We start from the raw sequence: 27,760 nt of genomic DNA on the forward strand, positions 1-27,760 counted from the left end.
TTAACAATCGTTTTTTTTATTTTGTGAAAGAGCTTCGGTGTTGTTCTCTAAGAGCTCACTTCACATCTCACTCGTGAAACGTTAAATAATCTACTTTCGGTCTCACGTTAAATTGATTCGTATAAGCTTTAAATTTTATCATTATTATTAAATTATTATGTCGCATATAACCTTCTGATATTTTATGATTGTGTTCCGCCGTGCATTTTTGAAAGAAATGATAATCTTCACTTGCGTAATGTTGAATATCGATTATCGTTGATACGCCATTTTCACCCTTACACAACATAATTATTGTTATCAATATCGCATGACATTCTGACATTTTACAACCTTTTCTACTTTTATAAAAGGGATTACATACTTATTGACAACCAGTTACTATGCATCCATTTACTGATCATTTAATTCATATAATTGCTGCTAAAACACCCAGACCTTGGAGTAGTAATGCCAAAAGCTTCATTAAAAGAATATCACCTTGTCTTATAGCCTCCACTGGTTTGGTACAAGAAACAAAATTATGATTCAACGGGGAAATGCTGCTCGCATTCTTGCCACCATTCCACAGTTACTATTTTTATTATGTTCACGTTTTATTTTTATATATGTTAATAATAAAATAAATCATTACGTATTCAACTTTTCATATTGTCTAGAAATACAATGATAACAAATTAAATAAAAATATTGACCATCAAGTGCTATTGTCTCTGGGTAATAGTGACCACTTATTGTCAGGTGCCAGGTCTATGTTTATTTACCATAGGATGGCTAATTTCCCAGTCTGTCTTATTTTATAAAAGCCTACCTATTTTATACCTATGTTGTTAGGTAGATCTAATTTTTCTTCTTTGCTTGTTTTCTCTACTCTGATAGATGGCATGCCATTTAGTTATTGTTTTTTTTTATGTTCATAATTCGTCTTGAGTACCCTAACGAAGGAAAACATCGTGAGGAAACCTGCGTATGTTGGATTAAATTCTATGAATTATCTGCATTGAGCAGCGTGGTAGAATAAACTTTGAACCGTCTCAGAGTAAAAAGAGGCCGTATCTTATTTAGTGGATTAATTTTTTTTTACTTTTTCCGTTCAATTTGTTTATTCCTTTTTTGGTTTTGGTGCTATTGGTGATATTTAAGTTGACTTTAAAACTATTAAAAAGTATAATTTATGTTTAAGTACACGTTCTAAAACTTAAATTATCAGACAGGTAAAATTTATCACATTTTCCAATTCATTTAAGTGTGTGATTGGGTGGTGGGGGGTCAGGGTCAGGTAACAAAATGTAATAAAAATCTATAAGTAATTAAACGAAACAAATAAATAAGCAATATTTCGTTCGAATTTATAATATTAGTGAGGATATCGAAAAGTACAATAGAAATACGCATTGAATGGTATTTGATGCAGTGATACAGTTTATTGATTCATTCAGTCTGTGACCTACTTTGGAGGACTTGTGCTTTACGAGATCTCATACTTTATACGAATTAACATCATAATACCGCAGCCAGATGAAGAGAGTTATCGAGACAGAACATGTTCTCTGAATATTAAGTACATATAAATATGTGCTGTACAATAATTGATATACTCCATCATTCTATACCTTGGTTAGATCATTCTTTAACTCAGTTACGTTATGTTGATATGTAATATGTACCTAAATATTATATAAGGTACTAGGTTTAGGACTGCGACGTCGTCCAACTTGAATTGGTGAATTAAAAAAGTAGTCTATTTCATTCGTTGGTATTCAAATTTTTCATTGGCTTTTTTTATCAAAATTCAATGGTTTAGCAAAAGCCTTACAGATAGACAGACTTTGTAAATTTATTAATATTATAGTCCATAAATAAAAAAAAAAACAATATTCTACTTTGGTTGAGTTTACATAATTTATGTAACATCAGGCAGAAAAGCGATAATATCTTAGCTCCCAATGTTGGTGGCGAATTGGCAATATAAGGAATGGTTAATATTTGTTACAACGCCATATCTATGGCCTTTGGTGACCACTTACCATTGACCAATTTCTGGTCTGCCTATCTTGAAATAAAATAAATTATGTATGATGACCAATTTTCTGTATCACTGATTTACTGTGACTACAAATGCAGTCACATTATATTCAGGGCCACATCCACTCATATTGTTAAGCGCCTTCGAAAAATAAAGAGGTTATATTTTCGCTAAAATGCAAAGTTATCTGATAAAAAGTGTGGAATAATCATTCCTTAATTTTCATACTGATTTTCTAGCCGGTACTTCTTGATATAATTTTAATTCCGGTAACATTAAATGTAATTTAGTCTTATAAAATGAATATTCAAAAATCTCACAAGAACTGAACTACTTGATTCAAGTATGTTTGATATTATTTTTATATCATGACCGTTGGTAAAAATATATATTATAATACATTGACTAGACCATCTGAATCATCTTAAATACCTTTTATATTTACTTAATACGATTAATTTATATCACGTAATGTCTAAATGTAATGTCCTTTTGTATTATATAGTGTACCTTAGGTGTAATAATCGAAATGAGATTTTATGTTATGTTGTTCTGATGCAATACGTTACGTTTACGACGACTGTTACGTGCACCTCAAATTTTTTTTATAAGCAAACCTACTATATTATATATTTGACGGTGCATTGTGCGCCATCTTGTTTATTCATACTGGTTGGAAGAGAGTGTCAATGGGAGCGCTCTAGTGAAGCGTCGCGTCGATGGTAGCGCGGCAGCCATCTTGGATTGACAGTTACGTTCAAGATTTCCCGCGCACCACGTATGCGAGGAATCGCTAATTTCCTACATTATCTTTATTCTTTTGTAATAAATTCAGTGATTTATGTGTGTTTGTGTATATGATTCATTAACGAATCGATATTGATGACTATTGTGAATATAACTGTGTAATTGATTTGTTTAATTAAAAACTTACTGAATTTGTGGATCGTTTGAATATACGCCCACTTACCTTGAATAATCCTGATATTTAAAATAATCAAATTGTTAATTGATTTATGAACATTAACTTAAGAAATTTCATACACAAAAGATGTAAAGCAAAAAATACACACAATACATTTTATTATTAAACTTTCAGCTAGTCTAAGCCACGCTTTATGTATATTAAGGATACAGCCTGAAGGCTATGGAGTGAATAAACATAAAAGGATACGCGTAATGTGAAAATTGGTTTCTATGTACGTTACATTATACATAACAAACATTTTCGTAACATACTACTCGTACTATGTCATGATAAATTACTTATCCATTAGCTATTGACTGCCTATTTAGTTTAGTGGCTGTTGTATTAGGTAGCAGATCCCGAGATCTTAGGTTGGAACCCTGTTCGGACCGTAATGGATCAGTGAATAGTTCTGTCAAATAATTCTCAGTAGAAGCTCGTCGTGAGGAATTTGGCAGTATATACGCTTGGAAAGCACGTAATGTTATTAATCCAGTGCAATTCCAGCATGATCGTGATCGTGAAAGTGCCAAAGCCACTTTCACGATCACGATCATGCTGGAATTGCCAGCCGATCGTATGATATGAGGGAGTAGAAAGTCCGTAAGTTCTAATGTATCAAATAGTTTAATAGGTAACGAGTAGTTATCTAGTTTTGATGACAGGTCTCCAAGTTGATTTCAGCTTATGTTGTTCTGATGCAATATTTTCGACTGTCACGTGCACCTCCAATCTGTCAGTGACACTTTTTTTTATAAGCAAACCTATTATACCCTGAACAAGTTAGTTTGATCTAACAGTATTTAAAACATCTCGTCTCTCGTGAGACGAGACAGTCTCGTGAACAAGACATTCGTAGATAATGTCGAAATATCGAGCTCCAACAAATAAAAATAAAAAACATGGTAAATATCCCGTTTTAAATACTGTTAGTAATAAAAATAACCATGTTAATTTAAAATCTTATTTAGTTTGATCTTTTTGACAGACAGGCTAGTGATGAAAAACAGAAAATATAACACATATAACAGTCGATGGAACGATGGAATGCGTAATTCAAATTAGAATTAAATTTTTCCTGACAGATTTCAGTCAGGAAGACATTGTCATAATAGTTATTACTATGCATGCAAAAAAGAGCCGAGATAGGGCAGTGGTTCGAACGCGTACATCTTAACCGATGATTGCGGGTTTAAGCCCAGGTGGTACTTACCACTGAATTTTCATGTGCTTGATTTGTGCTATACTCGTAATTCATCTCGTGCTCGGCGGTAAAGGAAAACACTGTGAAGAAACCTGCATGACTGTGCCTAATTTCAACGAAATTTTGCCTCATGTGATTCTACCGATCCAAATTGGAGCAGCGTGGTGGAATATGATTCTAACCTTCTCCTGAAAAAGAGAGAGGAGGCCTTAGCCCAGCTGTGGGAAATTTACAGACTGTTCCTATCTACCTATCTATCTGGTTTTTTTTATATCAATTATCAACGATTTCGGATCTCTTGAAATACTTTAAATAAAACAGCCTATGTAACATAACGTGTGTAACGAATTAAATACTTATTAAGCAAATAACTAAGTTTACATTAATTAGTATTATAAAATTATATTATTATTGTTTTATTTAGCACCGAACACGACAGAGTTTTGTTATTACCCTAAAGATGTGATCTCAGAATATTTACAACTGTCAAAGAGCCTCTCAAACTATTAAGGATACAAAGTGAATTTATCGGTAACATCAAAATACCAATCTAGTTCAATTTAATTTGATCTGGGTGGTAATATATATATATATATATATATCAAAGGCGTCAACTCGTTATCAGACATGATGATATTCGAAAATGTAAGTCTAGTTTCACGTTAGTAATATATTTTCGATATTCACATCAACTATGACACTTTTCGGTTGTCACGTGTGTATGTCATACTGACGTTGCCAGCATGTACGATAAATAATAAATAAATCCTAATTAAACTTTTAGATACTTCGACATACATATATAAAGGCGAGAGATCACCTTTGTCAGGATTAGCCATGATTTATGACTTCTAGATGCAATTGGATAACAAGATAAAACGTTAAAATCAATTGTATAATCAATTTACTTCTTCAAATATAATTAAAATAATTTATTATTTTATAATATTCATTTATATCACAATTGAATCGAAATTAACAAAAACCATCCACATGACGCTCCGCTAAATTTTGACAGTGACGAGTAGTTGTCAAATCTAGTTCCGACGTAATAAAACATATGGCGCGACGCATGCGCCGTCATATATATTTATTTATTATGATACGAATTATACATATATATCGTATCATAATGTTCATATGATTTAATTACGACGACGCTTTTGACCTAGACTAAGATCGCGAGTTCGTATGATAAGAGGAAAAGCAACATCTTGCGAGAAATGTTGAATCGTCATGTAACATGATTAAATAAAACATTCGAGATACAAATGTTGATTCTTCCGATAAGAACCGGCGAGAGTTTCAGTAATTACTCTTTTTTATCATAATATTTCTATACTAAAATAATAAATAAGTAAGTCTGTCTGTTCTATTACTAATTTTATATGAGAGTTGATATGGAGATTATTTGTGTCCCGGGGAAGAACATAGGCTACAGATTTTAATTCACCCCTTGTGTGGTCAAAATAGGGGTAGAGTTCTATAAATTTCTCATGGTAAAGCCACGGGTTCATTTAGTCTCCAAAATATTTTATAGATTAAAAAAAAAATGTTTTTTTTTATGGATGAGTAAAAGATCACTTTCCAGATGTCAAATATAGGTAAGCATTATTGTATTTATACTACCAAGTAAAGTATGGAGAATAATAACAGTTTTTCAATTCCTCGTTCATTTCGTTTCCGCTTGAAGCACACGAGAAATCCATCCAATAGTTAAACATATAAAAAGCTGTTGCCTAATAATGATGAATAAAAAATAACATTATAGTAAAATCATTTATATTTACCTTTCTTACATATATAGTTTTCTTTTTAACGCATAAACTAATAAGTATATAATTTATTTCTAAATGAAAACTGCGGTCGGACCGTTAATGTAATTCGTTACTAAGAATTTCAATAGTATGTATTAACTGCCCTCTTTTGAATTGTGTGACATTACCTAAATAATACGTGCCTTGGTTCAAATGAATTAAAAAAAGCAAATCTACTTAAATCAAAGTATGTCAAAAAATTAAAATGAAAATATTTATTCAATATAGAATCGTTATATTTATCGAATGTAATAATCTATCACCGATTAGGAAAAAAACGCCTCAAACTTACAAAGAATCGACATATTATTCTTATAATATCCTTTAACTAAATAATAACTATGATCTACATAATAGGACATAAGGTTTTTCATGAAATTACACAAGAGATTATTTCATTAATAAGATATGCATTCCTCTAAAAAATCTTTGTTGTTATTATAACCATTGACTTATATTGTGTCACAGTGACGTAAAAGGGAAACAAAGCGTATGTTAGTTCAATGATTAAGACGTTAAGTGACGTCAGAAACTAGAAGAAAACAAAAATCAATCAAATAATCACTTGAGAAAATTTATACCTTCAGGTAAAAATATTTTTTTCTGAGAATATTTTTTACAGTATCGAAGAAAGCAATTTATTAAGAATAAAACAAATCGCTGCTTTCAACAGTCATTTGTTCAACTTAATGAGTTGTGGTCAATTGACCGTAACTTAATGCGCAAAATCTTAGTACTGTTTAGTAGTTGACTTATATGTCGATGAAAACTTTCAATACACAAACGTTACTCAATATTCCTTCCAAATATACTAAGAATCATGTTCTCGTTTACATAATTTACGCCATGTATAATCGTCCCGTACGATTCCATTAAAATTCTTAGAAACTTCACTGAGATTTATAATATCTTTCATAGGTAATTTCTTTAGTATGTCAATAATTAAAATGTCGACCTCCGTGGTCGAGTAGTGTGTACACCGGTTTTCATGGGTACGCCTACTCCGAGGTCCCGGGTTCGATTCCCGGCCGAGTTGATGTAGAAAAATTTCATTAGCTTTCTATGTTGTCTTGGGTCTGGATGTTTGTGGTACCGTCGTTACTTCTGATATCCATAACACAAGTGCTTTAGCTACTTACATTGGGATCAGAGTAATGTATGTGATGTTGTCCAATATTTATTTATTTATTAATTACATTTTCTGGAAGATAGCATATGTTATTGCAGGCATGATTGTGATGGTTACGAATTGTATTTGTAATTGGTGTTACAATATGATCGTTGACAAGAAATATTAGCTCGTTCAATATTGTTAAAGTAGGTGCTCCTAATTTTGCTTCTATTATATATTTGTCTATTAATAGTCCAAGTGAAAATACATCGCAATTTACATCTGTTATAAAAGCATTAACTAATAACACATTTGCTATTGGACTTGCTATTCTTTTAAATGGTGTTTCGTCAAAATTATTAAAAATAAACTTAGCATCGTAAATATCTTCATCTTTGAAGGATATGACATAATCTACTACGTTCGAGACCTCTTGTTCTTCTTTGAGGATTCGAAAGTTATTTTCCTTCATTAAAATAAGCAATAGAGCAAAGAACAGATCTCGCTTCAAGCGGTCCGGTTTGATTAACGTTTCCATGAAAGTATTCACAGTCTGGTGGAATTGAGGCGGTATTCTTTCATCTAAATCCCATAGTGTGCGCATCTGATCCATTATATTTCAGAATCCATATCCAATTTTTGTTAATTCAAATTTAGTTTGTCATCCTTTAGTAGCAATTTCATTTCTGATTATCTATTTCAGTATCTTACAAAAAGGTTACATTCAACATTAAAGTGCTAGTACTGCTTTATTAAATAAGATTGTGAATAAACTTTTGTAATGGTATCATTGTTATTAAATTTATGTAATTATTAAAAAAATCTTTCATATATTGTAAAGTTTTAATAATCATAAAATTTTGACTAATAAACTGTCTAGTATGATCTATTAATGTAATTAATATCATTACTGCAATCAGATTATGTAAACTACAATTGAAATAGCTACTGTTTAATCATCATATCTTATCACAAATATAACCGTAAATGTGAAATCACGTATAAAATTTATCTGGAAATAAATGTTATTAAATGTAGATATCATAAAATTATGATATCACACTTTAATTATATAACTTCCTAATTTTATGACAAATATCATGCAAGGAGATCAATTAAAGGTACTCAACATCTTAGATCCTCTGGTTAGCGGCACATTGACTATATAAGAAGAGTTTTATATATCTTAAGGTTTGTCTATGATCAAACATGTAAAGACAAAACCGTTTTTATATATATATAAATATTCTGTTTTGTGTCATGTTTCTGTTCTTTCCTTATTATGTAATGCGACTTGATGACGTATTGCAAAAAACAATTTTATTTCCGAATGGAGGAAATAATTAATAAAACTTTTAATTAAAAAAATTAAAACACCGCTTGATAATGTCCACACTTTTTTTATCAGAGCCGTTTTATTTAATTTTATAGTACGTTGAATAGTCTATTTACGATACCAAAAAATAGCTACTGAGTTTCTTGCCAGTTCTTCTCAGTAGAATCTACATTCACAACCGGTGGTAGCTTCACTTAATATAGTTTGTTAAATGACGATTCAAAAGTGCTATATAGGCTATTTGAATAAGATATATTTTGATATGATTTGATTTGAGATTACATAAATATATATATATATATATATATATAAATATATATATATATATTTATGTAATAAAATATATATGATATGATAAATAAATATATATGTATATATATATATATCTAATATACAACATAAAAATAATGCAAGTGTATAATCTTTAATTCATCCTGAATTAAAGATTTTAATTACATTTGGCAAAATCCAAAAGACTTCGGTTGACCGATAAATTGTTGCAGATAGTGAAGCTTACGAGTACCTACTGTTCAATCTGCACACCAATTGAACTAGATCAAAACATATGTGCTTTATTATTATCAGTTCCATTTCATTTTTAACTTTGTTTTTACCTGTTTGTCATTGTACAGCGTTCATGGAAAATGATATATCACTTTTCATCTCCAGGAAACCATACAGTTCGAATAAATTTCATATTCCATGTTTGTTTTCGCCCGTGCCTGATGTCACCCAGCTAAACCAATAAACACAACGCTTTGATAAATCGATAAAAAACGTATGAAATAGGGGTAGTAACTAGATATATTATGGAACCACGCTTGTTGTAATTTTGTTAATAAATTACGAAAATCTAAATTCAGAGTAAAAAAATCATTTAAACTAATACTACTTAAATTTTTTTTCGGATTGTATGGAACCAAAATAATTATATCTTTTTGAATGTTTTTTTGTTTGTCTGGTTGAACGCGTTATTCTCGGGGGCCACTGGTCAGATTTGAAAAATTGTTTCAGTGTTAGATAGCCCATTTATAGAGGAAGGCTTTAGGCTATAGCATCACACTGTGATCAATTGCAGCGGAGTATCAATGATAAATGTTACAAAAACGGAGCAAACGGGCACGCACTTTTTATTTACCCAAAAATCATTTATGAGAGAATTGTTACCCCTTAAAAGTTCTAAAAAATGTTACAGCTGATAGACATATGTCTATATTTAGCTCACAAGGTTGGCTCACTATAAATATAATATGATAAACAAAATTATTTGAAGATAATGTATTATTTTCGAAGGTGTTATATTAAGACAATCCTCATTAAAATAAATACAATATTTATAAAATTGCCCTTTACGTCATTTGATATCAATAAATATTTTAGAAGAAATAATTGATGAGAGTTTGGTATCTACCCAAACGTGGAATTGGCTTTTCCATCCATCAGTATATTAATATTTTTCCAGGTAATGATGGCCTCAACACCACTTTGAAGACAACGATGCAGGAGTACGACACAGCACTCAAGGCATGCGGTTTTGGATTATTTCATATAAGACTTTTATGCACTTCCTTTGTCGGTATGGCATCTGGTATTGTGATAACGAATACAGCACCCTATATATTACCGATAGCTGAATGTGATCTCAACATGAATCTTATACAGAAAGGAGTATTGAACGCCATGCCTTATTCTGGTGAGTTCGGGGTCTGTTGATGTTTGTCTTTGTTTTTTTCTTTTCTAAGTAGGGTTCCTGCTCATATCTGATTTTTATTTAAGGTTCTTTTACAATTACTGAATAAATTTTAATTTATTTTTATGAATATTTTAATTGGATTCGTATAAATTATAAAAACATCAATTGTTTTTAGGTATGATATTGATATCAGTGATCGCTGGCTTTCTAACCGACACATTTGGAAGGAAAATATTCTTGATACTTGGATATGGCGGTTTATTTCTTTGTACATTTATAAGTGCATTGAGTCAAAGTTATTTGGTTTTAGTCAGCGCTAAATTTTTCGAAGGAGTATTGTGAGTATATTCTTTAATTTAGCTTCGAATTCTAGAAATATACGCAAATATTGCATTCGCTTATGAATCGCCAATGGAAAAATAACAGACAAAATATATTTAAATAATGAAAATATTTTATCTCCCTTAAGATAAACGAAATAACCAAAAATAATTCTTATGCAATCGAATCACAGTAAATGAATGTCAATCTTTCCTAATATTACAAAGGCGAAAGTTTTAAATGTATGGATGTTTGTTACTCTTTCACGCTAAAACTACTTTTTTTATGATATTGGTAGGTGGGCGAATAAATGGGCCACCTGATGGTAAGTGGTCACCACCGCCCATAGCAAATGGCGTTGTAAGAAATATTAACCATTCCTTATATCACCAATGCGCCACCAACCTTGGGAACTAAGATGTTACGTCCCTTGTGCCTGTAGTTACACTAGCTCACTCACCCTTCAAACCGGAACACAACAATACTGAGTACTGCTATTTGGCGGTAGAATATCTGATGAGTGGGTGGTACCTACCCAGACGGGCTTGCCCAAAGCCCTACCACTAAGTGAATACTGAGTGAATACTGAATACTGAATGGATTTTAATGAAACTTTACAATAATATAGCTTACAAATTAGAAAAATACATAGGCTATAATTTATATAGATATTGTGTCAATAATACCTGACATCCAATCCCTATAACGTATTCTATAATCATAATAATATTGAATATCTTGATAGAAAAAGTGACGTTGCGTAAACAACGAGAATCGAAGACAAAACAATAAACACCTAGTAACCGTCTTTGCAAAGTTAATTCATCTCTCTTGGACAAGATTTTCATTCCTATAGTAAAAAAATGAATGAGGCGTAATAAGTCTGTCTTATAACATGGATGATAAAAAAGTTACATTAGTATTTGTCAAAAGTGTTCGTGCAACATAAATAATATTCGAATCATTTATTGAATAGTCGGCTGTTATATGTTGTGGTTTTGATAATAATATAATTGCGTTGTAGCGTTTGTTAGTTGATCGATACATAATAAACCATTACTGACTTTTCGAGTAGTTGGATGAGAATCTGCTACGTGTGTCCACCAATCAATTGGAGTAGCACGATGGAGTAAGCTTCAAGCCTTTTCCTTAAAAGGAAATCTTAGCGCATCAGTGCGACATTACAATATTGTTTTACTGTACTAGACCTAATAGCGCAAATTCAAAAATTCAACAACAATATCACATCAAATCAATGTAGCATCTTATCTTCCAATACAAAGTGAAATGTTGAAACTAATACCTATTTATTTTTTAAATTATAAATTGCCCTCCACATTTGCATATAATAAACTTATTTGTGCAATCTTAACTATAAAATATTTAGAATTATTACATAAATCAAATACACTTAAACCTGTAAGATGTAAAACCAACAACTGTAAGGGATGAGTTCTTGACTTGACTTGATTAGTTAAGACGAACTTACTATGCACAAACTAAAATGAGCTACAGCGGATAGGTTTATATTATAATATCATGCAGCAATTTATTTTGATGGAATATTTAAAGCAATATATAGAAAAATAAAATAACACTACCATATGGATTAATTCATACATATTTCGTGATTCAATTGTTTCAAAAATTAAATATGATGCATATTTAACTGGTATACATTGAAAAAACTTTTCCAAAAATTGTCATAAATTAATTAATTAATTTAAAGCATAGATTCGGTATTTATTTAGAGATTTATATATATTTCATTATTCCAAAAGTTCTTTCATATTCAATTTTGAGATATATCAGATTAAAATACTAAGCAGTCCACCTGGTTGTCTATAAGGATCATTGTTTGACGAAAATGCTATTTGAACAAAAGTTTCGTTGTTAAACATACCAATTATAATACACAAGACTAAGGTAGACTATAAATAAACGTAACGATGGGGAAACATTGGCCGTTGCATGCACGGTAATCCAGCCGCAGTTGCCACCGTACGTACACGCGGTTAGTCTGTAGTACGTTTTCCCACAGCTCGACAAATCCACGTACCCTTTAACTAACCTCGATCTCTTGTAACACTATTAAGGTACAACCGGCAGATTATTTTAACTATCTACCTTTTGGGTCCCTAAATACCTAATATATTTTAGCACGTAATTGAACTTGTCATCTGTGATTGTAAGTGGTTAATTTTTTTTGGGGGTTTTGGTCTCATCGAGGTTGTTTTAGAGAATAATAATAATGATTTAATGAGCTGATTCCAAATCGTGACTACGAACGAAAATTTTATTCTTATAATGACGTAAATGTTCTGCATGAACTAATTAGAATACCGGAAGCAACAAACGGATGTTATTGGATCAAAATGTATTCTTTGGCTTCTAAAAATATTGGATTCATAATTAAAATAAAAGATATTAAAATAAAATTATATAATAATCATTGGACAGATTTCACATTTGGTTAATATCACTTTAAGCATATTGTTACGACTTAAACGCAGTGCTTTCTGTGAAAACAGTATTTGCCTCAAGCGAGAACTGTTCAAGACGAAGCTACCTACTCGTTCAGTTTTCAAAGTAAGACTTGGTGCTTTAATGCTACCTTTGGCGTGTTACTTTATTAGATAGTTCGTATTACCGTTATATTTCTCCAAGGATCGAAAAGCTGGTCTAAATCAAAACTGAAGTTCCTTACAAAAAATATAAGTAACAACACCGAGTAAGAAAATGGACAGGGTGACTCTCGTACCTTTGTAAACATCCTTAAGCTGGCCCCACCTTATCCAATATTAGTTCTAACATTAACAGCCTGTAAATTTCCCACTGCTGGGCTAAGGCCTCCTCTCTCTCTGAGGAGAAGGTTTTGGAGCATATTCCACCACGATGGTGCAATGCCGGTTTATGGATACACATGTGGCAGAATTTCGTTGAAATTAGATACATGCAGGTTTCATGCAGTTTCCTCACGATGTTTTCCTTCAAAGCCGAGCACGAGTTGTTTGGTCGTGCTTGCCGCAGTCATCGGTTAAGATGCACGCGTTCTTACTACTGGGCCATCTCCGCTTATATTAGTTCTGCTTTATCGATTTTCGACCCAACTGACTGAGGGAGTGACACATAATGCTAGTTGCGTTGTGTTTACCTACGTTGTTCTCATAGCATCCAAGCATAGGCTTGCAGTTGATTATTATCAACGGTTAGGGGAATACACATTATCTAAGCTAAGAAAATCAAGAAATTAATATTATAAATATTTCACTCTTATTATCTATCACCATACTTTATTTGAGTTGACTCTTTGTCAGGATTAAATCGAATGTAAAACTACCACAGATAAGGAATATAAGTTCTACTGCGAAAAGTTTATGTGTTTTCTACTAACTGCAAACTTGTACTCTGCTATGAATAATAACTGCACGCTTTTTATGACCCGTATGATACTGTATCGAGTAACGAGCAATATTCGGAATTTCCAGCTGCACTATTCGTAAATACGCCGGCATTTCTTCCATTTCTTTCAGACTTCTTACACTGTTCTCCACTTTTGAATGCGATATGAATTATAAATAGTATCAGATGTAAAATTCAATGCAGGTTGCAATTTTATGTTCTATTTTCTGGAACATTTCCTTTATATAAATGCCAAATGAATATTACACAGTCACGTTCATCAATAATAGACTGTCCTGTGGCATTACATCAAAGGCTTTATGTTTGTTTGTACCAACTAGTTACAATAAATTAGAATATTCATTGAAACTAGTTTGTTATAAACAAATTAGAAACTAATAGTAATTAAATCTATAATAATACTGATGGAAAATTTATTATTTGCTTAAATTGATTAATTTCTTTGAAGTGGTCACCACCGTCCATAAACAACGATACTGTAAGAAATAATCATCACACAAATGCGCCACCAATCTTGGCAGCTAAGAGAACCAGTCCAATTAAAAAAAAATGGATAGCTTTATTATTGATAATTCGATATGGGTAAACAGAGAGTGTACTACTGTTATGCCTTCAAAATTAAATTAAGCCTGTAATCTTGAACGTACCGTTCAGTCTTCATCATGGCTTCTGCATCGTACATAATATTGGCTAAATAATCTGTATCCTCTTAGCACAAATAAAAGCCAAAAAAAATATATATATTACTAATGATTATCAATTTATATTATAAAAACGAGACCATCCAATCCCTCCCAGTGTCTGTCTTTCTCATTCAACGCGATAAACTCAAACATTACTAAATGGTTTTCTATTTCGTTTTATTTTATAACACTAATATTATTTTTTGCTGAAAACGATGTATGATCCTCCAATAGTTTGAGTATATTAAGTTACATAATAAAAAATATTGTTTCCAGATTTGCCATATCTTTCACATCGTTATTGGCATTAACATCAGAATTTTGTCACAATGGAATAAGAGATCGTATAATGTTATTGCAGTCGTCATTCGCTGCGATATCTCAAATTGTTGTAGCTCTCATATCCTGGACGATATTACCGAATAATTGGAGCAGTACCTTTTTCAATGGGACAATTGGTAAGTTATAACCATGAAATGAAGACTAGACTAGACTAGTCGAACATATGGGTCACCTTTTTTATGGCATTGGTTGGCGGACGAGCATATGGGCCATCTGATGGTAAGTGGTCACCACCGCCCATAGACAAAGGCGCTGTAAGAAATATTAGCCATTCCTTACATCACCTATGCGCCACCAACCTTGTGAACTAAGATGTTATGTCCCTTGTGCCTGTGATTACACTGGCTCACTCACCCTTCCAACCGGAACACAACAATACAGAGTACTGTTATTTGGCGGTAGAATATCTGATGAGTGGGTAGTACCTACCCAGGCGGGCTTGCACAAAGCCCTACCACCAAGTAAATTTACACCTGATATTAGGTGGTCATCACTGCCCATAGACCTTGAGACCGAATGAAATTTTAATCATTTCCTACATAACCAAATTGCCAACAACCTTGGAAACTAAGATGTTATGTCCTTCGTGTCTGCAGTTACACTGGGTCACTCATATTTCAAACTGGAACAATGATACCAAGTATTGCTATTTGGCGGTAAATTATATGACGAGTGGGTGGTACCTATCCTACCCCTACCATCAACTATATATTTACGATCTTGAATTTAATCGATTACTCAATTTCCTCTCCAATAATGTGTGTTAGTAAACCTGCCCTTGAAGACACAAAAATATTTTGTTTATTAACTAGATAATTTATATTACAGTGCTGAATACATGGAACTATTATCTCTTGATCGTGTCTCTATTCCCAATATCAGCGTGCATCATGTATATATTCTTGCCGGAAAGTCCAAAATACTGCATAACTCAGAAGCGATACGATGAAGCGAGAGAAGCACTACTTCATATATATAAACAAAATACAAGAAAGCCAGTCGATACATATCCGGTACGTACTACTCTTATATAATCTAACCTCGAATGACTCCAAGAATGCTAATTAATTCTGTGACTGGACGTTGTAAATATTGTTTTACTGATTTCTGATTTTGTCTGGTTTTAGGCTTTAAAAGATATGTAAAATAGGTTTTATTGTAAGTCTTATACATTTTTTGCTAAGTCAATTATTAATTCATATAAATTTTTTTTTTATTTAATATCATAGATAAAAATATTTAGTTTAGTTAGTCTTTGGATAACCTCATATAGGTAGCTACCATCTTCTTTTTATATATTCAACCGCCAAAGAACAACACTTATTATTAGTTTGAAGGACGACTGAGCCAGTGTAACTACATGAATAAGGGACATTATTTAGTTCCCAAGGTTGGTGGCGCATTAGTGATAAGAGGAATGATTATTATATTGATCAGTTGTGACCATACACCACCAGGTAGACCATTTGGTGGTTCACCAAATTATATAAATAGAAAAAAAAACCTAATTTAACATAGTATATAAAAGAAAATTCGCTTATAAAGCAAACCCAATTCAAATATATCTCGAAAATGTTACACCAACGTCCAGTAATACATTCCTCAAGCGATAAATTATTTCGTTCTAATATTTTCATGGGAACGAACGAGCCAAATGGGTCGAGAAAATTCGTTTTAGTTGCACTGACAATTATGCAATCAAAGGTGCTATTGGACGGCAGCCAACGAAACGGCACTAGTGTTAGGAACCACAAGATTGACGACGAAAGGCGTCGAGATAAATATGTATATTTGAATCACATATAAGGTTTCCAAAAATTCTACTTTAAGTTTCTTTTGAAATTATATTAAATTATACTAATTTAAAAAAGGCTGTACTTCAAGCACCTTATATTATTGATTCAGATTTATGTTTGAGAGATTAACTTAAAAGTTAACATAAATGCATTGGCGAGTTGAGAATTGACATTCGTGTAAGGCCTGACCCCACTGGGGGTAGCTTTTGCATTTTATTTTGTTTAACGCATAACAAACCTCCTTGGATTAACAAGGGTTTATCTAGTAATACTTGGCAAAAAGTCTAAAAAGAATTATTATTATTATCAAGTTGTCATTGACGCAAACGCTTTTGGAAAGGAGATTGTTGAGCACCTTAGCAATGATTGTTCTCAATTGAATATACATTCTGAATTAACTTGAAATTAATTTACTCTTGTGAAATGATTCAAAAGTGCTTATATGAGCCTATTTGAATAAAGTATATTTTGATTAAATTCCGTGCATACAAATATGCCTCGCTGTTCATCAACGCATGTATTATATTATAACTTTATTTCGACACTTAATAGCGTGTATATATTTTATGTATTATTGTTTATTGCCGAACTGAGGTATCCCCGTAGGTAAAATACTTGAATATTTACATAGGGTTGTGGGTTCATACCCTATTTTCCATGTGCTATTTATTATTCACCTCGCGCTCGTTGGTAAAGGTAAACATCGTAAGGAAACCATGTACCAGAATACCATGCATGTACTGAATTCTGTCGCATATGTATCCAACAACCTGCATTGGAGCGCCTTGGTGTAATAAGCTCTAAGCCTTCTCCCTCCTGTTACTCGTTATCGTTATTGATCCCTCTGATTTCAATTTTAAATTAATATCAAGAAATTTTACTTTCAAAACTATTATTTGGAAATTTAAACTTCAAATGGAAACATATAAAACTATCTAACGGAACATATACTTCATAATATTGTTAGGATATAAATCAATCATATAATAAGCTCTACCAAGATCAGCTATACACCAAAATAGCGTCATTATCGCAAATGTGTGATTATTACTGATTATGTAATACAACATATTATGATCGTTACTAATCCCGATAAAACGTTATTTAATCAAAGGCCTCGTGATGACGCAACTACGGAAGTCAAGTTAAATATTTAGTCATTACAAGTTTGGGAACCCGTGGCGCTTTATCCTTGTCTATTTGAGTAGGGATGGTGATCCCACACATATTATTTCTCTGTTTAACATTAATCTTCCTCATTAGAACCGATGGGCTAGTAGATAAAACATGTGTAGTTTATTAGATTGAGGTCGGGTTCAAATCCAGGTATTTTGTGACTTTCCATGTGATGAAGTTTTTGTTCATCATTTCATCATCATCATGTTCAGTGAAGTAGGTAAACGTCGTGGGAAAATCTGTCAATGACTGAATGAATGAATTGAAGCAATTAGTTCCAAGCCTTTCCCATAACAGGTTGGAGACTTTTTAATAAGAGTTCCCCCTGTTCTCACTTTTCCATAAATCGCAAATGTGCGATAAACCTTGGGAGCTAAGATTGAGAAGGTTCATGCACTTTTCAAATTGTCTTGTGTTAATATGTAATATGAAGTATTTCTGTTATATGGTAGATTATCTAATGAGTGGCTGGTACCTACCCAGGACAGGCTTGTACAAATCCCTACCACAAAGTTGTGCAATCACTTATCAGCTAAATATTTATTTACTTTTAACTTAATTTTATTAGTGGATTGTGTCGTGATTTTATGCATCGCGTGAACTGATGTAATCAAAACGGCCGCCCTTCACACTGTCACGTACAGAGTAATTAATTATATTAAATATTGCAAACAGCCCTTGCATTTGTTTATACGTCGTGTAGTGGATTAAAAAATAATTATGTATATTGCATGAAGTTCCATAATATCTATTTTATGTTATAGTGGAATAATACGTAGTTTTAATGGTACCATAGATAGCTGCAGTCATATCATCCTCCTGCCCTTATCCCAATTATATTTGGGGTCGGCGCAGCATCTCTTCTTCTTCCGTACCTCTCTGTCTGACGTCATCTCACAAGTAACATTCTTTCTAGCCCTATCATCTTTCACACAAGATAACATTATAATATGATTTGTTTATTTAATCTTGTAAAATGTTTCTTTTAGTGTAGACGTTAGTGTGTGTGTGTGTGTGTTTCTGTGTCATTAAATACCTAATCAATATTATAATAATCAATAATTAGATTTTATGAATGTGTTAGTGTATAAAATAGTCATTTGAAACTATATGTTTAAAACAAATATCAAATTTTATATTTAAAGTAATTAGCGTTCTGTTCTCACTATCTTTACTATTTGCAATTTAAGAAGATAAAATTTATTTATCAGTTTAACGGTAAATAGAACACGATTCATAGTGTGATATTAAAAATTCCTTTCGGTATAAATTAAATATAATCAACGTCTACTTTAATTATATTCAACTAATTTAACTACGCGTTGAGCGTCTGCGATGTCAAAACTTCTCAAACGATGCACCGTCACGCCATCCTTGATAATATTTGTTGAGCATTCCTAAATATTTAAAACACCGTAATTAAAATAAGCTTAATTTCTGCAAATTTTTTTTATATGATCATTTCATTATATTGTTTGATATGTTGTTTATTTAATGAGATGGCCCAGTGGTTAGAACGCGTGCATCTTAACCGATGATTTCGGGTTCAAACCCAGGCAGGCACCACTAAATTTTCATGTGCTTAATTTGTGTTTATAATTCATCTCGTGCTCGGCGGTGAAGGAAAACATCGTGAGGAAACCTGCATGTAGCTAATTTCAACAAAATTCTGCAACATGTGTATTCCACCAACCCGCATTGGTGTAGCGTGGTGGAATATGCTCCTAACCTTCTCCTCAAAGGGAGAGGAGGCCTTAGCCCAGCAGTGGGAAATTTACAGGCTGCTAATGTTAAAATGTAATGTAATGTTATTTAACTGTATTTATAAAACTGTTAGCATTATTGCTACAGTTCCTCGCGGTCATGATTTTTAGAGTAGCCATTTTTAAATTTGTTTTTATATACACTAATTTAATCCATAGAATAAATATTATTTGCAATAAATGTATCAATTGTATATAGTGTATAGTCTTCGGTAGTATCTACATTCCCGACCCATATCATCAACGTACTGCTGTCCACTGCTGGACATAGGCCTACCCTAGAGCGCGCCACGTTGCTCTGTCCTCTGCTTCCCTCATCCAGCTTCTACCGGCGATCCCGACCCATGATAATGTTTAATTTATCTTGTAATGTGTTAATTTAAATATTCTGTTTAGAGGCAAATCAGATCAATCAACATCTCTAGTCTTGTCACACAAGTAGTCCAATCCATTTGTACTTGACCTTACCTTTATATGATATTTGTGCCAAATACAATATGTAAACGATATCTATGAAAAGATCCTTTGGGCAAAAAATGTTTCCGGTCGATTTCAATAAAGAAAAGTCGCTTCAATTTAATTTCCCATATATGTTTATAGTACTGTAATATATTAACAAAGTTTTTAAATATTCCATCGTAATTCACATTCATAATTCAACAAACCATGTCCTTGATCGTAACGTAACGAGCACGCTACGTAAATCTTTAATCCCCTTATATTTGTAACAATCTGACGGGCAGATTACCTTTGAATATTAAAAAGTATGGAATAATGTTCAGTATAGCGAGCTATATAGTTTACAGTTAAACCTAGAGCAAGTCATACTCGAGAATGTGTGAGATGCAAAGTGACTTATGATCTTGGATTTATTTATATAACTATAAATAAAGTTAAGACAAATAGGCAAACACTTTTGTATTGTAATTTTACAAATCATTTGCTTAGTTTGGTGGTAGGTTTTAGTGCAAGCCCGTCTGGGTAGGTACCATCATATACTCTAGTACAAAGCAACAATGCTTAGGATTTTTGTATTCCAGTTTGAAAGATAAGTGAGCTAGATAGAAGTGAGTGTAGATATACGCATAGAGATGTAGAGGATATCTCATGTCAGTTCCCAAGGTTACTGGCGTATTGGTGATGTAAGGGATCGTTAAAATTTCTTACAGCGCAATGTCTATGGACGGTAGTAGTCACTTGCCATCAAGTGGTTTGTTTGTCATGCCGCCGTTCCATGCTTTAAAAAAATTTTGCCTTCCGTTGGTGGAAGGGCGTCGTCCAGGTTAACACCAGTCGTTTAAAGCGTCCTATATTAAAATATAGAAGATATAACACACAGCCTGAATAATTGAAATAGTCTATAATATTATCTTTTATATATTAGTAAGTTCTTGACAAAGATTTTACATTTATAATGGAGTTCGAAACTTGGTGTTATAAGTTTGTTACTCCTAGATATTGAAGTTCTTTAAAATAATACGTTAAAATCAGCAAATACCGAACTGAGGTAATCTAGTTAGACGCTTCAAAACCACACTCGTGATTTTAGTACGTTATACAAAAGTTATAATACTTTGTAATATAAATAATTAATTTTATTAACCGAAACACATTTTTAAAGTTTTACAGTAACTACCCTAAATATTGAATGTTACTCAACTGATGAAGTCTACATAAAACTTTTATTCATAAATTGCCTCGTTGATATAGTAACTATTTTATAAGGTTTTAAATTCCTAATCCCTGGCCCGAACTATATTTCGACATAAATTATAATATGTTTCTCAATAATAGTTCGAAAATAGTTGGCACTAATTTTTTTAGAAACCGTCAACCTCGAGTTGAAATATGTATGTCGCTTGTGCTCTCAATATATTACGTATATATAGAATAAAAAATGGATTAAAAATATCAGTAGATGTAGATTTATCTTACACAAGTATTAATTAGAAAATTTCGAGGTCCTCGCTTAATTTGATCTGCAATTATTTTTAACAATATTTTCAAGGCTTCTTGGTTCCGTAAAAACATTCATATACGTTCGTTATGACACTGGCGATAGAATAAACGAAAAACGGAACTATAAAAACGTAGCAATCATTTATTTTCAATCGATCGATGTTTAACATTGTTTCCAAAGAGTATTTCGACAGGTTTCCATTTAAAATGCTAGACAAATGACCACTTTGATAAGCAACTTCGAAACATTTCTATTGTTTTAGTACTCGTACTCTAAATATAAATCGCTAACAGCTTACTTCAATTTGAAGTTGAAGCGGGCTTATACGATATAGCGTTAAATAGAAGGCGATTTGAACGATTGCAACAGACTTTCAGCCACGAACAAAACAAAAAACGATGAACGAAAATATCGTTAAGAAATCTGGATTTGCGTTCCAACCAGCTTTGCTCCAGCATGAGAAATAGATAGGCTGTTACGGCAATGTATTAATCTAGACTAATATTATAAATGCGGAAGTAACTCTGTCTGTTTGTCTGTCTGTTGCTTTTTCACGGTCAAACCAATGAATTTTATGAAATTTAATATCAAGCTTGAACACCAGGAAAGGAAAAAATATTTGAAAAGGAAACTATATTTTATGAAACTTTTTATACCTACCAAAACGCGAGCGAAGCCGCAGGCAACCAGTTTCATATATTATGGTCAATTTTTCAGATGACATTTATGAATAAATTTTATTATTAAAAAATGACATGTGGTATACAGCTTATTCAGAATTCCATTTTATAATACAATACAAAAATATTGTACATGCTACTTGTGCCTAAAATACGTACATAACGTATACATTATTTAATATATTATATAACCACACGTAAAACACTAACCTTCGCAACCACCCTTAAAGGTGGCAACATAAATACATGCCGTTTGTGTAAATATACCGCGAACATTCTGGAACGTATAAATTCTTAGAATATGGCTGCCATTGGTTGGTAATATTTATGGCTGTGACGTCATAGTGGCTGATATCATCTTTCAATATATAAAATTTACCGTCTTATTGTTTATCTATGGTAGACAAGGGTGGGTTTATAAGAACCGTGTTAAAATCCCTTGTTTTCTTGTCCTGTTACATAAAGTGTAGTTATAAAGACCTTCATACAAAAATATTTAAAGATTAAAAGGTACAAACTGGGTACCTTGGATTGTTTTCATAGTCGAAAGATTCTTTGTTGATATTTTATTTAGTAAATTTTAATCACAATTCATCATCAGACTGACTTCATCCTCTCTACAGTTGTTTTTTATTTTGTTTGATACACCATGTCTTGGGATGTCCCACTGGTGGGCTAAGGCCTCTTCTGCCTTCGAGGAGAAAGTTTTGGAACGATGCGATGCAATGCTAGTTATTGTTCGTTATTTAGATTTTCCTAGATTATTCCTTTTCATCGTCATCAGAACACATGTTTTATTTTATCTACAACAAATTTGAAATGAACACATCCCCCAAATATTTCTCCAATCTGCATTTCACATGACGTTAACTAATATTTTGGCAAAGTCAGCGCCGACACGCACTGTATAATTTATCGACATGAAATCCTCTAAGGTCTACCTGGTATTACGTGTATTCGTTTGATATTTTCTTACTGAAGAAATTCGATCAATATTAAAAATGCGGTGGGTATTTAGGTACCCATACTTATTTATTTATTTTCTTTAGAACAACCAACAGTAAATATAATATTACATTAAAATAAAATAAAAATGATATACAAAATATCTAGGCCAAAGTTCTACTACTTACAGGTAGTCTCACCGTGCACTATCATATTGTACAATATTATTAAAAATATAAATTAAATATAAGCAATAATTAGAAATAAGAAATGTAATATATTTTTTTAACTATTGTATAATTAATAAAACCAATATGATATACCATAAAATTAGAAATGAACACAAATAAAATTCTTTATTTTTCGATTGAACTGAGGGCGACTATCGTGACATATTACGTCTAAATCCTAATTGCATTCTATATAATCTGGTATAAAATAAATGACTCATATAACGGGAATTAATGTAAGGGACGTAAGTAGAATCTCGATGAAAGTTCCGGAGAAGCCAATCTTATTGTTAAATAAATTAAATAAAAATATCATTAAATATATTATTAGTCTATTTTCCAGACTTTGTATATTAAACAGATTGCATCTTTCATTATAAGACTTAAAATTTATCCTAAATCTTTATGATAGTTGACAAATCAAATCAAATGAAAAGTAATATATTCCGATCATATTCCGATATCATTGATTTCATATTCGAAAAAAGAAGACATAGTTTAACTAATAACTCCCTAAAACTATTGATCTCAAATAAATAAGTAATCTAGTCACAATTAATATGCTCGTCAATGTCAAAGGAACAAAAGTTTCCTTGATATATTTTGATTTGTTGTAATGTCCATTTAATGCAGCATTAGCACCCTGATTGGCTGATGCGTACGATACGCATCAACCAATCAGAACAGGACACCAATATTAATAATAATCTAGCGTAATTTCACCTAGAAGGGTTTCTTGCAAGTCCGTCTAGATAGAAATATTCTAGCGTTAATTAGCAAACATATGCATATACTTGCTATTGCTGTATTTCGGTTTGAAGGGTAAGTGAGCCAGTAAATCCAAGAAAAAAAGGACATAACATCTAAGTTCCCAAGATTGGTGGTGCACCTCCCAATGGTTGGCCCAGTTCGTCCAACCGTTTGCCAATATAATAAAATAAGTGCTTTGCATATTTTACGTTACTAATACAATAATGCTTTTGCAGTTTGTCAATATATGGAAAGATAAAAATAAACTAGCAATCGATGAAACCCCAGAGCACGGAGCGCCGAAGAGCTTCAGTCAAATGTTGTCTGTTGGTTTTCATAACGTCAAACCAATGTTCCACAGACCTTTGGGCTTATACGTGCTCCTGTTTTGCACCATGAATTTCTTTATTATGAATATGTGAGTACTTTACCTCCATTAAAAGAAAAAAACCTCGTCTTATTTCCTCCACTGGTGACAGGATCACTGTTTTTTTTTTGCCATATAATCGGAATTGCGATTCAACGGGGATATGCTAGTAGCTTTCTTGCCAACACTCAATGCAATCATGATTTGTACTATTTTTAATTTCAATTTGCGTACAATTGAGGCCTTAATGTTAATAATTCTTATGTAAATAAATATCTTTACTGATTTCCAAATATATGTGTAAAAATTAAAGTATAAACTATTCAGATTTTTCTAACGAACAATTGACAAACATAGAACAAACAGTATTACAAAAACTTTAGAAAAAGTTATAACATTGTGCTCAAATATTAGTCACTGCCCTTATTTCAATGAGACAATTTTGTCACAGTTCATATTTAGGTTTATTTATTTCGGCTCACTGATTATTTCTTACACTAAATAATTGACGTCAATACAAAGTCTTAATCTTAGTTATTACTCGTGCACAAAAATAAGAATTATTAATAATCAAATAGGTATGTGCAAACTGTGCAAACATTATTACCCGTATAATGTTGTCTTAGATTTTCGCGATTATTACACATTGAAATAAAACTAGTTTTTAACGGATTTAATCGCGTATATTAATTATTTTAACATCCCGACGTTTCGAGCACTTTGCAGTGTTCGTCTGCCCGTGACCACGAAAAAAAAACTAGTTTTATTTCATTATTACCCGTAGCTCTTTTCAGTTTTGTAATAAAATACTCAGATGTTATGTGTGATTTTTCAGGTTCAATGTCATCAGGCTGTGGTTCCCGCAGCTGTCAACGATCGTGGAGTACTATGCCAATGCGGATACTCAAGATTTATGCGTGATGCTCGATAGTTACACCCATGATTTGAAAATGCAAAGTCTTAATGCAACCCCGGATGATATATGTGTGCCTGTAAGTTATTATCGTATAAATAATTAATTGATTTACTCCCATTTATAAATTAGTATAGGTTGTACCAATTTATTAGTTATTGTGCTGCCAATGATCAATATTTTAGATGGCTGTGTTCAATTTGTACGATGTATTGTGAGACACATTTATGCTTTTTACAAAGGGCATAATAGTCAAATTAAGGGACAAAAGATTTCATCTTAGGTCTCAAATTGATAGCGCATAGACTGTATAATGGCCTCGATTTAGCACACGCGAGATTGTGCCCGGGGATCTCTAAAAACAAAAGTATGGCGTTGTATGAAACAAGCTGTAGCAACTGGTGTGGAATTGAAAAGATCAAAGTGGGATTCCACCGACGTGTTTGACCCACAACGCTGTGTTATTTGCACGTGGCCTGCGTATTTGTATGGTGACAACGTTCGTCACAGAGAATATTATATCTGAAACTGTAAGGACTATTAAAGTGGGGATTGCGTTATAATTAGTAATAAAAATTGCAAAATTGAAGCGAAATATCCAAGGATACGTTTATCGAGGAGCTGAAAGCACTACTGAATGCTGATTATTATTTAATTTTCATTCGCCAGGAAATAGCGAAATTGTTTCTTTTTGGTTCGCCTAAGATTTCATTTGTTCGTAATAATTCAATTGAAATTTTGTTTATAAATTTCGTATATTTGAAAAAGCAACACTAGTGCTAAAAATGCGCCCGGAAAATAGGCGAGCGCCCGAAGCGAGCTCCGGGCGCTTGCTATATCATGGCCAAAATAGCTTTATTTCTTTCAGTGATAATATCCATTCGCAATCAACGGAAGATTCGGACAATCAAAGTCTTTCCCGGTACATAATACAAAAAAGGAAAGTTAATTATGTTTACAAAACTAATCTAATTTTATTGTTTATTCTTTTTTCTCTTTTATTGTTTATTTTAGTTTGAATAATAATAGATTTAAATGTTATCATCTAGTTACTTCATTGCTCCTACGCTAAGTTGGCAGCGTTATCTCTTTGTGGAATCAGGTTAAAGTCATAGAGATAATTTAATTTAAAAAAATACTAGGAATTTGCGTGTCGTTTTCGCTTACAGAGAGATTCGCAAGATTACCATAGAAAATACCAAGAGGAAAAATACTGCAGCAACAAATAAGATAACATTGCATTGTAATTACGAAATATAATCATGTAATCCATTGTTTCTTTTGCAGAAAGTCAGTGGAACTGAAACGTACGTCAACAGCATTATACTAGGATCAATATGCATAATTCCTTATATTATTAGTGGAGTATTGGTTAATAAAGTCGGGAAGAAAAACTTATTCATAGTGTGTGGAGTATTATGCGTGGCGACTACACTTGGACTAAGATGGGTGAATTCGAAGTTTGGAATAGTGGCTTTATTTTCTACTATAACAGCGCTTGGCCAAATCGAATTGAGTCTTAATCAATTTATGGTTATAGATCAATTTCCAACCACAACAAGGTTAGTTTAATCTTAAATACCGTATCAATAAACATGAAGCCAAAATAACCGATGATGATGGGTTCACACATAGGCAAGCACCACTGATTTTTATGTATAATTTTGTGTTTATGACGTCACGGTTTTTGCGAAAAATGGTAAAATTGTACGAAAACCAGCACATGTCGGATGAATTCATAGCTTGATCAAATAAACCCAGCAGAAATAAAATGATATATATGTGTATCAAATTAGATTTGTACAGTCATAGCACTAAATTACGAATACTCCAATTGGATCACGTTGTGTGCGGTTAGTGTTTTAGGAACCAGATAAGTTTAATTATAATTTTAGGTCGAGATATTAATACTAAATGTTTTGGAAAAATCTAGGTGATTATTCCCTATTGACTGTTGTAGCTTTATAGACTCATTAAATAAATGTTGCCCCACTTAATTGGGTACAATAAATCGATACTAAAATTGTACTTTTCTACAGTAAAACATCACGGGCAATTCATCATTATTAATTCCGCAGAAACAATTAAATGTCCATTACACGACTCCCGTTAAATGCCATTATACTAGTAGGCATTTATTTTCTGCGAATGTTTTTTTTTTAATTCATGGGAAGTCGTTATATTACGCTGTCTCCTTCAAGTGAAAGCATATTTGCTTTAATTCAGACGTTCAGATTGAATGGTTTATAATTATACT

The 27,760-nt window shown here is 32.3% G+C and overlaps 2 protein-coding genes across 2 annotated transcripts in view; one reads left to right on the forward strand and one right to left on the reverse strand.

The window, feature by feature from the left end:
• Positions 1-27,760, reverse strand: part of LOC125070268 (hemicentin-2-like) — a 327,281-nt gene that overhangs the window by 206,685 nt on the left and 92,836 nt on the right. The window lies entirely within an intron of this gene.
• Positions 1-27,760, forward strand: part of LOC125070267 (solute carrier family 22 member 16-like) — a 34,970-nt gene that overhangs the window by 2,242 nt on the left and 4,968 nt on the right. The window contains exons 2-8 of the mRNA XM_047680060.1: positions 9,924-10,154; positions 10,330-10,492; positions 14,858-15,039; positions 15,752-15,936; positions 24,460-24,641; positions 25,426-25,582; positions 26,791-27,065. Of these exons, the coding sequence (XP_047536016.1) occupies positions 9,924-10,154; positions 10,330-10,492; positions 14,858-15,039; positions 15,752-15,936; positions 24,460-24,641; positions 25,426-25,582; positions 26,791-27,065 (1,375 nt within the window). The remainder of the gene's footprint in view (positions 1-9,923; positions 10,155-10,329; positions 10,493-14,857; positions 15,040-15,751; positions 15,937-24,459; positions 24,642-25,425; positions 25,583-26,790; positions 27,066-27,760) is intronic.

This window comes from Vanessa atalanta, chromosome 17, assembly GCF_905147765.1.
Source record: "Vanessa atalanta chromosome 17, ilVanAtal1.2, whole genome shotgun sequence".
In the NCBI taxonomy this organism is placed as follows: Eukaryota; Metazoa; Arthropoda; class Insecta; order Lepidoptera; family Nymphalidae; genus Vanessa; species Vanessa atalanta.